The sequence below is a fragment of the Natator depressus genome, chromosome 16, assembly GCF_965152275.1.
Source record: "Natator depressus isolate rNatDep1 chromosome 16, rNatDep2.hap1, whole genome shotgun sequence".
Taxonomy (NCBI): domain Eukaryota; kingdom Metazoa; phylum Chordata; order Testudines; family Cheloniidae; genus Natator; species Natator depressus.
The window spans coordinates 14254578-14267470 of record NC_134249.1 but is presented as its reverse complement, the minus strand read 5'-3'; the positions used below and the strand labels follow the sequence as shown (position 1 = coordinate 14267470).

The 12893-nt window shown below is 46.0% G+C and overlaps 1 protein-coding gene across 7 annotated transcripts in view; it reads left to right on the top strand.

The window, feature by feature from the left end:
- SH3GLB2 (SH3 domain containing GRB2 like, endophilin B2) overlaps positions 1-12893 on the top strand; it is a 39089-nt gene that overhangs the window by 4355 nt on the left and 21841 nt on the right. For all 7 annotated transcript variants that reach the window (XM_074973473.1, XM_074973475.1, XM_074973474.1 and 4 more), the window contains exons 2-5: positions 8636-8777; positions 9184-9312; positions 12141-12274; positions 12792-12884. In XM_074973473.1, the coding sequence (XP_074829574.1) occupies positions 8636-8777; positions 9184-9312; positions 12141-12274; positions 12792-12884 (498 nt within the window). The remainder of the gene's footprint in view (positions 1-8635; positions 8778-9183; positions 9313-12140; positions 12275-12791; positions 12885-12893) is intronic.

The following is a 12893-nucleotide window of genomic DNA, read 5'->3' as shown; positions in this document are numbered from 1 at the left end:
CACAATTTGATGGGGGCATGGTGTGGAGTCTTGTGTAAAAAGTCTGGCCTCATAACATAGACAAAATCAGCTGAGCTCAACCAGAGCTGTGACCAACTTCTGCTGAACTCTCATAGTGCTACAACAGGTCCCTGGACTCCATTGACCCCTGCACATAGGCAAAGTTGTTTGCCTTCTGCTCTGAAGCAAGGAGGGCTTGTAAATTTCCCAGTGCAGATGAAGCCATGGGCCCCAGATACTGCAGGTTCAAGCAGAGGTGGCTTCAGCAGTACTGAAGTTGTGCAGCATCTTGGCAGAAAAGGTAAATCTTACATGACAATTAGTCCCCATCTTGGCATCTTGTTTTCTATCGCATCTTGGGTGAGTCTCTTCCTTCCTCATCTTCCCTATAAGGCAACATTGAGTGGGCCTCATTTGACTGTTATGCTATTGCCCTTTAGAAAGACAGAGCAGGAGGCAGCGACTAGATCTGAGTTTCAGCACAGCAGCTAGGGAGAGTGCCCTGGCCTTGCCCTGAAATAGGAGGCTGAAGAAGACTAGTGGAAGGCTTGCAGGTGAAGGCAGTTGCTAGCAAATGGGGTTCCTTTCTTGAATGGCTCAGGAGCTCTCTGGCAGCTGCCTTCCCTTGCTGTGAGGGAGTCCCTTATGTCACTGCCTGCCTCCCCCATGTCATTAGCTTGACTGCACAGTCCAGAAAGGCTCCCTTCCTGCAGAGCTGAGTCCCACAGGTGTGATCTTACTCTGTTGGTGTGCAAACCAGTAAGCTGTGTTGGTTATGTAATAGGTAAAAGACTGCACTACATTTTGACTAAGCCTTCAGTCTGAGAAACAATAAACCACCTAACACTGCAGCATAATCAAGTGTTGCTCTGCTCCATAAATTGGGGGCGGGGGATAGACTGACTGGGAAAGGACTCCTCATGTAATGGGTCCAATGCACCATGTGATCCAAAGGGTTTTGCCTATAACATATGTCGTCCTATCCCCCCTTAAAATAAAATTTCTGAGCACACCAGTCCCATAAGCTTGCTAGCAGTACTTATGGCTAAACTCTAGTGCTGACACAGTTCTGCTGTGGATGTTGGAGGGCCCTAATAGTGCAACACCTCCCAGTACTGCACTGGCCTCACTGCATGAGGCCTGGTCCTGGCATGGAGTTGTACCACAGTCCATGCTGTGCTCCTGCACCACAATTGCCACCACCTGAGCTTCATGGACTATCCTGAGCTTTTCCTGCTCCAGAGACTGGATGCAGACCACTGGGATTCTGGAGGACACTTTGGATGTGGGAGATGCTTTCTGGCACAGCTTGTTGATGAGTCTTCAAACAGTTCATTCTGTTAATTTTCCTTTGATCAGAATAATAGACATGCTGGTTCTCGGAGATGGTGAGGCCCTGGACTGATCTGTAAGTGGGCTCTGTTGCCATAGAAATGGGAATCTCAAATATTATTAAAAAGGGACTGTTCTGAACATCAAAGCAGACAAGTGGCTGGTGTTAGTCTCTCTGCCAGGGTAGCAAATGTGGATGTTTCTCTATTCTTATGCACAAATAGAATACACTTTAGGGTCTTCAGAGGTTTCTAGAAATAATTACTTGGGCAGATGTGCCTGGTTTTACTTTTTTATATTCATGGAAACTGGTTATCTGTTAAAGTTCAAATAATGCATAATGTGCATCATTAACCCATAAACTCTGAGACACTAACCCTCAGTAGTACATCTAATACTATCAGCCAGATGTGAGGCTCAATTCTTTTAATTTTCCTTTTGAAAAGGACATCCCCATTCCCAACATCAATGACATGGAGAAAGAAAGTATAAGAAGTACTTTCAATGGACAGTCTTTTAAGCAGGATCAAGTAGATCTTGTGTGGCTGTTTTTTGCAGTTTGGTCAGCCTCTTATCTGTTTTGTTAGGACACAAATGGTCCTTCTGACAATAACAAATATAGGCAATGTATATTCAATTAGACTTAAATTGAAGGGGCATTTTAAAATGGATTTAACACTATACCAGCATCTGCAAGACTATCCTAGTGTGAATGGCTTTCATATCACTTCAACACAAGCACTTCGTTTGGATCCCATTCTTCTGCTCTGACTCATGGTTGGCTAAGAAGGCTATGTATGGAGCTTGATGCAAACTGGGTTTAGGCCTCAGTTTGAGGGCATATTGTGAGCTGCAGTAGCATTTTTCAAAGTGGTGCTCCACAGAGGGAGTGCAGTGTGAAGCTTCTGTACTAGAACTGCCCAGGTTGGATGAAGCTTGCCTAGATTAGTTTCTTTAGGTGTCAAACTTTATTAATTCTCTGTGGGTGGTCTCTGAAATAGCAGAGGTCACAGCAGCCAAGGGCAATTGGCTTCCACAATGCCACAGGCACTGTGTAAAATCCACTGGTAGGACTTCCAAGATATAGCCTTGTCACATGTTCTACTTGCCAGTAGCTTGTAGAAGACCACATTTTCAATTTCAAAGGCCTCTAAGCTGCTTGTTTTAAGGTTTAAGGTGGGGAATATCACCTTAAACTTTATCTCAGTAAAAATTCAACACTAAAAGTAAAATCTAAATTTAAGATTCCTACATTGACCTTAACTCTGCCTTACATCTCAGTTCATCTTCCCCAGTCTCACATGGGCCTGCCCTCTTGAGTGTTGTACAGCAAGATGTTCTCAGAGCACCATGTTAAGGAGGAAAGAGCAGAAATCTTCTACAGATGCTTGGCAGTGTGGCTTTCCAAGGGATTGTAACTTCCTTAGCTAAAGCTGTAAATGTCAAGGCCTTGCATATGTCAGTGTGTGACTAATGTGGTGCAGGTATAGCTCAGGGAGTAGGTGCCACTGACCCACCTTGGGAAGCTTTTAGACACTAAATTACTTGACCAAAGAAAATGGTACATCCCATGTTTGACCACAGGTGATTGTCTTGCTACCTGAGCCATGAGGGCTGTGGACAGAACCTCTGTCTCTAGGACTTGGTCTAATACCTTACTCCTGAGCACCAAAAGGACTTCCTCCCATGCTGGAAATATAGCATCTCCTGTCTCCCACAGGAATTGATGGGGATTCTAGCAAGCTGCAGTTCATGTCCCCAGGGGTTTGATTGCTGTTCTAGCTGCTGTGCAGAGCCTGCTAGCCCCTCTTCCTAACCCCCATTGTTCATTCAGGCTTTCCCCAATTGAGGGGTCCCATCAACTGTCTCACTGTGCTTCTGTCTCCATAAGCACTAACAGTGCACAGATTATTCCTGCTGATTGCCCAGGCCTCCAAGAGGAAACCCAACCCCTCAATGAATTATTGAGGCCCTGGAATGCAGCATGACTCTTCTCTTCCCTGGTTGAGTGAGAGTAGCACTAAGTGGAAGACTGCACTGCATTAATCATTTACCATGTTGGCTTCCCTGCACAAAAACAAGCCCAGATACTTAAGTGGGTCAGAGGTGCATGAACATCATCCTGGGGGACAGGAAAAGGAAAAATCTGGAATCAGCTGATCCTTAGGTACCAATTGGCAATGTGCAGTGCATACAAACTCCCAGGAGGTGGTTGAATTATTTCAGGCCTGGGACCAATTCCTCTTACAATCAGGTTCCAGTAAATGGATATAGAAGGACCTAGCAGCTGGACTTCAGGAGTTGTGGGTTATCCCTAGACCTCACATCCTTAGGGAGCAGTGCCAGGGCAGGGGGGGAAGGCCTTCTACTGCATTGTAGATAATGTCTGTACTGTTTTCTTCCCCACTGCTTTTGTGTAGCAGTCATAGGATACTGGCACAGCTGCTTCTAGATACAGTTTATTCTGGGTCTTCTAGAAGTAGTCTCACATGGGAGACACTTTGGGTAGATACAGGCCCCAAAGCAAGGTTTAGATTTCTGGGGAAAGTGCAATTCTAAGGTGTTCAGAATCAAGTGAACTTACACCTTCTACTATCCTCCTAGGAGATACACTAGTGTAGTGTATGTGCCAGCTCTGAATCTGGCCCTGTCAGTGTAATGGAGTCTCAGCTGGTGTAACTTACATTCTGAGGGGCCTGAAGAGAAACATATGAGGTTTGGAGGGGGAAAATGGGACACAACTAGCAGAGCCAAGAATAGGCAAATTAAAGTAGCCGCTACTGCTGTATGTGAACTACAGCCTCTTGAATGCCTTGTCATCCACTTAATGACAAATCATGCATTGCCTCTGAACTTGCTACTGTGTGTTGCAGGGAAATCTGAAAGTTCACTTTTTTACATACACTTGAGTCACAGGCTCTGTCAGCTGCCCTTCTTCCTCCTTCTGTAGCCTGGGTTTGCAACAGTCATCCAGCACATGTGAGAAGGAAGACTGCAAGACAAAGCAATAGGCTGTTCAACTTTTTCTGCATGCATGAATTGAAGGACTTAGTGTTAAGACTCAATAACTATTGTGTGGTATGGGGCCATCTACCAATCTGTCAAATGGAGCAGACTGGGGAGGGAGAGATGTTTACTTAAGGAAGTAGCACCTGAGCTGTAAATGTGCAATGACACTTGGAGATGATGCCTTCCCTGTGGAAGTAATGGGTGAAGTCCCAAAGCACTGGAAAGCCTAGAGGAGGCAGTGCTAAAGGGAATGCAACAGCCATTCATCTGCTGGCTGTCTGAAGCCAGCTGTCTCTGGAAGAGGTCTGACTTCAGCAGGTGTGTAATCAACCTAAAAACCATAAATGGCTTCTGAGAGACCTCAATCAAACACACCAGCCCTCTTGGTGCAGGTGCTTGGCAGGAGTTTCTAGACTGGGGAATAAGCAGAGACTGTTTTGGAAATAGAAGTAGGGCCCTCCCCACATAAAGCTGTTCACAGATATCTGTAGCCCTTCTGGGAATGAGGGGGATTGAGACTCTTCATTCAGGCTCTTAAATTTGAGAAGAAATTCTCCTGTTGGAAGGGAAGAGTGCCTCAGCAGGGGAGTGCCAAAGATTCCCCAGTGTTCTGATCTCTAAAAGCTCTAATAAATAAGGAGTGCTGATAGCCTAGAGCCAAATATCAGGGGAGCCCTAGTTTGCTGTTATGGTGACTCTGGCTAAGATGTAGCTAAGATTATTTAAATGCAGATGATATGGATTCTGCCATCAGCAGGAAAAATTCTTAGTCAACATGTGGAAGTGTCAATTCCTTTGTGCTTGAGACTGGGCATGGTGTAGCAGCTTTCCTGTTTAGCACCCCTGCCAACCCCTGGGGCAGTCTGCCTTGTATGACTTGGCCCTTGTGCCAGTCACATTTTTTGTTCCCACCCCTTCCAGGCTTCTCCAGTTCAAAGTCCACAACAATACCCAAAGTTCCAGTCCCTTCAGCCTCACTTCCTGGGGTTTACCAAGATTCCCAAGTCTTCACCCAGGATCTTCAACAGAGACCACTCAAAGAAATCCCACCTCCAGTACTTCTTGTCCCATTCAACTCCCAGCATTTGATCAAACTTTGTCTTGGGCTCACTATGGCAGAACCCCATGCCTCCCACTGTCTTGGTACCTTCTGTCTCATCTCCCTATTCAACTGTCTTTCAGGCCTACTGCAGTGAGAATCACCATCTCCTGTAGCCTTTATCTCTTAGCTGCCCACACCCAGCATTCCCTGCCTCTATCAGGTCCTGGGCACCTCTGCTTTCCAGGCTTCCTTTCCAGGTTCCATACACTCCTTCCTTGTGTTTCTTGCTGAGGCTCAAGCTACTGCCTGCAAAATTCTGGCTTGCTTTTACTTCAGAGCACTGCCTTCTGGCTCAGGCCCCTCCAGTCTGACTCCCAGCTTCAGGCTCCTCTCTTAGGCTAAAGAGACAGAAGCCTGAGAAGCAGCCAGCTACCTCACCTGGGTCTCCTCCCTGGCCTTCCTTCTCATGGTCCTGTGCTTCTATTATGAAGACCCAGCTCAGCTTGATCACCAGTTATGCCTAACACCCTTCCAGGTGTCATCCAGTGATCACTGTAATTGGGTTCAGGCTCCTGTTAACCTATGGCTAACTGGTATGGGGTTTATATGCCCCATCACAGTTTTGCCAGAGAAATAATGCAAAGTTTTTGCTTCTTTTATGACTGCTTTCATTCATGAAAATCAGACATGATTTAATGCAAAAATCCTCCAGCTCAAGTACTACTTCCCACTTTCCTGTTTGCCTCTCAAAGGGGAGACAGCATGGTTCCATGGTTATGGCACCAAACTGGGAGTTGGGACTAGAACACAGTCCACCCAGCTTGGCCACTGATCCCTATGTGGCTCTGGGCAAGTCACTTAATCTTTCTGTATCTAGTTCTCCCTCTCTGTAGTAGTGCTTGCCCACGTTCATAAAGTACTTTGAGATCTGTGGATGAAAGAGCTGTGGAAGTGCTAGGTACTTAACTCTCAAACTCAGGTAATACAAAAATCCCCAAGAACCGCTGTTGTGAGTGCTTAAAAGGCCAGCCACCTTGGATCACAATTCGGTCTTAAAGCTTTGTAACTGATTGCTACAAATGACCGCCAAGATTTCTAGACCTGAAAGATTTCAACCTTGTCTAAACAGTACTAGCCTAACTTGGTAGGAGGCAATGCAAGTGATAGAGATGTGCTGAAACTGTCCCCATCCCTCAGATTTCCCCCCCACCCCCAAACTCTGTTCCTGTTGCTTTTCTGCCCATCCTGATTTAGAGGGGGTAGCTTAATTGTTCCACTGATCCAACAGATCTTGCAACACATGGCAACTTCAGCAGATAGTTCTTTAAATCTAGCATGATCCAGACATAACAGGTCATTGTGTAAACAGCCCTGCGGTGGGTTTTAGGTATCTCTGGCCTCTAACATTTGCACATGGCTGGTAACTGGATGCTAAAAGGCTTTTCTGCCTGCATTTCCACATCACGTGCCAGTTATTCTAGGCGGTGTACTGAAATGGCTCTAGCTGTGTCCACATTCAGTATTTCTCCCTACCTCAGCAGAGTGGGACTTGCTCCAAAGACTTTCAGAACAAACCCTAGCATCCCCTGTATATACCAGCATTCCCCTCTAGAGGGGCTGTACAGTCCCATGTAGTCCTATCCAGGAAGGGGTGGTAGAATAGGGAGGATCAGGCAGGACTTTTGTACTCAAAAGGTTCCATGTCCTTAATCTCATCCTGTGATTGTACCAGGTATTTGCAATGTTTCAAGAACATTAGCGGGTTCTGATAGCCTAGAAAGTGAATTAGAGGGCCAGCAACAGGGGTTCATAGTTCTCAATACTCTGAAGTAGATATATATGTAAAGCATTTCAAGTTTATGAAAGGATTAAAGGTCTCAAGGGAATGCAACCTCTCTATACCTTCTATAAACAGAGGATGGCCTCTTGAGCCATTCTCTATCATCCAGCTGTTTTATAGGCCTTTCTAGAGCTAATAAAAACCAGTTTACAGGATTTTAACATGCACTGATGGAGACAGGCCTTTTGGGGGCTTGTTTGATCAAGTTGATATGCAGCTTTCTATCTGAATAAATGCAGGAGGAAATGATGGGATTATTTGAGCAGGGCATTAAACTAATAGAACACTAGGCAAAATGTTTGTGCCAAATCTGACAGTGAGTTATTACCTGGCTTCCTCTTTAGCCTATAACACTTCTGTAGGCTCTTAAAGCACTTCATGATAGCTAATATTACCATTTTTATATAGGTAGCAAGAAGTGGGTAAAAAGAAAAATGGAGGCAGAGCTGGGAATGGAATAGAGTAAGAAGTTGCTTACCTCTAGACTTTTATATTAAAAACTGGGGCTCATGTGTCCTCCAGGTGGGGATGGGGAGAGAATAGCTCAAGTGTACACACTTGCTGTGTGAAAGGCATCACCAATACAAGTCTGAGAACCCCTGCTGTAGGCTGAGAGTTCTCCCTGGGACCCTGCCCTGAAGGGTTTATTAGCTGCCCAGAATAATGTCTGGGCAAAGGAGCTGGGGTGGGATGCTGCACTGAAGCAGCATGTAGAATATGGCAAGTGAGTTCCCTGGTCATAAAATTAGACATTAAACAACTATTCTGTGTAGTAGAACCTCAGTAAGAAAGTTTCCACATCTGGGAACGTTGGCTGGTAAACTCTGGAGATGACTCTCTCTCTCAACCTTCTCCCCATGCTGAAAACTTAGTGCTTAATTCTGCAAGGCACTCAGTATTAGTGGGAGTTGGGGGAAGCCTGCATGTTGCAGAAGTGGGCCCTAAATTTGGAGCGCATTAATAATTCTGCATAAAGGAATGGGATATCTGTGGCACAAACTATCTAGTGCTTGACATGTGAACTGTGAAACAGTCTGATTAGACTCTAGCCTCCAATTAATTTGGATTTTAATAACTTATTCCTAAAGGGAGGTAGGCTAGTCCTGAATGCAGGTCAGACCAGGTTCTATTTTTAGCTCTTCCACCAGTTATTCAGCAGTGGCAATGCTCTCTACCATGCTGACTGTACACAATGATACTTGCCCTCACCTGTAAGGTTCTTGGAGATCTACAGACAAAAGCATTAGAATTGTAATGAGGATTTTAATGGGCTCATTCCCTGAACATTCCTTTAGGGGAATGTCTAACCTGCTAGATGTGGCAGGTCTCCCAAAACCTCTTCAAATGGCTTAGCTCCCTGGCTTCAGTGGAGCAGACCTAATGTCTTCTCCCTCTCTCCCCTGCTTCTGCAGTTCACAGAGGAGAAGCTGGGCCAGGCTGAGAAGACTGAACTAGATGCCCACTTTGAAAACCTTCTGGCCAAGGCGGACTGCACCAAGAACTGGACTGAGAAGATCTTGCATCAGACTGAGGTGTTGCTGCAGCCAAACCCTAGTAAGCACTGATTGTGGCAAGTTTTCACAGTGCTGGTGCTCTAACTGGCACAGCTGCAATGGAGTTAATAGAAATTCCCAACAGCTAGTGATCTCTGCTGAATCAATCTATGGGGGGAAATCTGAGGGTGGTGCTTGCAAAGACACAACCATCATCCCCAGGGATGGGCAGAAAGATGGAGTATGTCAATATCTGGTTGGCATTCAGTAGCCTTAACCTGCCCAGTGGATTCTGAAGAGGGCAAGAAATGAGAACTGACCTCCCTCTTTCTCCCTGTACTCATGCTTCTGTCAAGCATGGTGGCCTCCTATACTGGCTATTGTCATGTGAGGGCTCAGTGGGTGGGAGCATCTCCCTCTCTGTTCTCCCTAGTTGCTTTTGTGACAGCCTGGGGCACTCATTCCAGGTGTCAGAGTGGAAGAATTCCTTTATGAGAAACTAGACCGGAAGGTGCCATCTCGTGTTACCAATGGGGAGCTGCTGGCCCAGTACATGGTGGAGGCAGCCAACGACTTTGGGCCAGGGACTCCATATGGTGAGTTACGTGGCATTGGCAAGTGGGCAATGTCTTATGTGCTTGGTTCAGTCCTTACAAATCTATTGGAGTTCCTAAAATTATTCTCTCCTCCCCAGCCAGCCCAAAGATGAGACCTGATGCCTCCTGTTTTCCAATGCCAGTTAACGCTGGCAGGTTTCTGGGGAAAGCTTATGGTGTTCACTGTGTACCATCTAATACACTTGTGTAAGCAAGAACCAAACTGGAATGTTGACATGCTGATAGGTTCTTGGTGATAAACTCTCAAATGGAAGAATTTTGGATACTACTAAGATGGAACACATGATGCACTGTGGATAAGCTGGGTTTGCTGTAGCACTTCAGATGGTGGTTGTGCACAGCTGCTTTATTTCTATATTGGGATGAAGCTCTTATCCACAGAAGCTCTTGCTTTGGCTTCAGTTTGTCCCCCACCTAAACACAACTGGGTTCAAGTTGCTACATCCTAGGTGCCACACCAGTGGTATTGGGCAAGATCAGCTGCTAGTGTTCTAGTGCCTTTATAGGCAATAAGAAAGGAGTGGCAGAATCCACAGGAAAAGCCAATGGTTCTAGAAATTAGCTTTCCAGAGTGAATACCTTGTAACTAAATGCATGTTCCAGCAGCTTTGCCATGTGTAATACACAGGGCCAAAGGTATCTGAAGGGCTGTGATATGCAAGTGAATCTGTTTGCTCCATTCACTTCACTAATAGTGGTCATGTGACCCAAAGGGTTGCTTCCCCTATCCATAGTATTAAAAACTTGATCTCCAATCTGACTCTATTGGGCCATTACCAGACTTCTGAATTGAAGAGGACCAGTAACTGGTTCAAACCATGTCTCAATTCTCCTTGGCTCCACTGAACAAACTATTTTTTTCCTTCAGCCTTTGCTCTTCTCCTCCTCCTCCATATAGTTATCTGGTCAACATTTGCTTTCTTGTTGCTCAGGGGCTAGGGAGCCAATTAACAGATGGGACAAACACAGACAAATTGGCACAAGTTCCCCTCCATAAGGTTTAATGCTGGGAGCAAAGTCTCTAAGTAAATCTATTCTCCTCTCTGGAGCCAGAGATCTCAATATGCTGGAAATGAGCTGCAGCTCCCTGGAGCAGCAGCATATTACAGGTGGTGTCTAAAGACCATCTTTAGGATGGCATTGCAAGTTGCAGTGAGTCCTACTTGCAATCTATTCTGATGGCTCAAATTTTATTATTGGCTATCTCCCTCCAACCTACGCCCCCACCCCTTCACTTTCTAACTTGTGCTTTGAGTAATGTCTCCTCCTTAGTGCTGGGTTTAGACACTCCCCCTACCCCCCCACATACTTTTAGTTAAAAGGAGGCAAGCAGGCCACTGTGGGGCACTACCTTCCACATAACTGGAATAGCTGAACTGAGTATCATGGACCTTATATTGCTAATGGAATCTCCTTTAGCCTAAGTGGTAAGGGCCTCTCCTTTTGCAGTAGGAAGATCTAATTTCTAGCTCTGCCTCAAACTTCTTTCAGAGAGGAGAATGGCTGGGAACCTGTGAGTTTCCCCATATTACTTTCTTCTCAGCTGAATGGTTACCTGATAGGGTGGAGAGGGAGTGTGGAACTTACCAGGGTAGCTACTGGAGTTGGCATGTCCTGGCAGGATGCAGTAAATGCAGGGCAATAGCTGCAGACAGCACTACTGTGTTTGAGCAGTGAGTAGTTGGAAGGTGAAATGTCTAAAGATATGACAAAATGGCTGCAGGTATTAGTACTTTACTTCTGGCTTTGGGGCAGTCTCAATCAACTTGGCAGTCTGAGAGTGGCCACCTTATATGACTCCAGGAGCAGAGGCTTTACAGAATATTCATTTTCACTTTTACAATTGAAAACCTCTTCACAACCATGAGGGCTAGAAAGCTTGAAACTATAAACCTTAAAGGCTCAAACCCTGAAGGGAACCATGCACCATTCTTTTAAAAAGCTGTTTTTTTTCTTTTGTGGGGGTACTGACTCAAACTCTGCATTTTGGCATTTGCTATCCTGTAGCCTTAGCCAGAAGTCCTGACAGGTTAATGTCAAAACACACTAACACCTTTCTGCCTCTCAAAGCCAACAGAGAACCCTAAGCCTACTAGAGGGACCCAACTGCTTCTTAGGTGGATAGATTCTGAAATCAAACATTGACTTTCCCTTCTAACTTTCAGCTGTCACAGCTCAGTGAGCTCTGGGTTTTATTGCCTTCTAAATCAATAGCTTGCTCCATAGCACATCCTGTTGTGGCCAGAGCCATTGTGATTGTACCCACAGCCAGCCAGCATTGCCCTGATCAGACCCCCATCAGCTTGTTTATCTGCTCTGGTGCCTCTTAATTAGATGACGCTCTGTTTTTGTGCATCCATGAAATACACCCAGGGCTATAATAGTCTGTCCCGTAATACCCTTACTAAAGATCGTGGGCTGCATCACATGCTCCTGGGCAGGCCTGATACTAAAGACTGCAGTGGAGTAAGTGCATCAGCAGGCAGATATCAAAGCTGCAGCAAGAGCCAGTGGGTAGAGAGAGGCTTCAAACAAAGGGTGGACTGTGTTAGCCTAGCACTGACTGAACATTCTGCCCCCTCCTTGGCTAGGCTAGGATTGGCTTGGCTGTCAGCAAGCAGTGAGCCATAACCACCTGGTCTAGGTGCCAGCTAGGACAGCTGAACCACAATGTACACACCTGAACAATGTACTGTGAGCATCCTAACCTAAACATGCTGGGCAACTAGGATAAGGCTAAGGCATAGTGTTAACCCGATACCTGCTGAAGCTAATGCCTCTCCCATTTGGGCTCTGGCAACTTGCAGGGAAGACTCTACTCAAAGTTGGAGAGACCCAAAAGCGCCTGGGGGGAGCTGAACGTGATTTTATGCACTCTGCCTCCATCAACTTCCTGAATCCTCTGCGCAACTTCCTGGAAGGGGACTGGCGAACTATCTCTGTGAGTAGGAGAGGAAGGGGGAGCTGACTAATGGGGTGGGGGTGGAGGTGGGGGGAACTACCAGTGTCCACCCACCTGTGACTCTACATTCATTCTTCCCTTTCAGGAAACTGGGGGAGGGGTGAAAACAAGGCCAGAGGACTCCCTCCAACCCTGCCCTGACAGGGGAATAAGAGCTACAAACTCTAGAGTTCTAATCCCAGTTCTCCCACTAGCTTCCCTCATTTGTGTGTGGGGAGGGAGGAATGGGGCTACTTGTCTCCCTTGTGGGGATGATAGGACAATAAATTAACTCTTTATAGCCAGGCTGGCCAGACCAGAAGCTGCTTCTTGCTCTTGAAGGTTGGTCCTTTATCCTTATCCAGAGCTCCTACCAATGGTGCCAGTGCATCTACTGTTACCCCCTCTTGCTGCCAAACAAATCAGCTTGATTTCTAGGTTGCTTCTCACTCTCATAGGCAGGAAAGATAATTTCTAAGCACCTTGTTCCTTATTTGTCCCTCTGCTCTTTCTCTAGAAAGAGAGGAGGATCCTGGAGAACCGCCGTCTGGATCTGGATGCCTGCAAGGCCAGATTGAAGAAAGCCAAGGCTGCTGAGGCAAAAGCATCGGTAATTTCT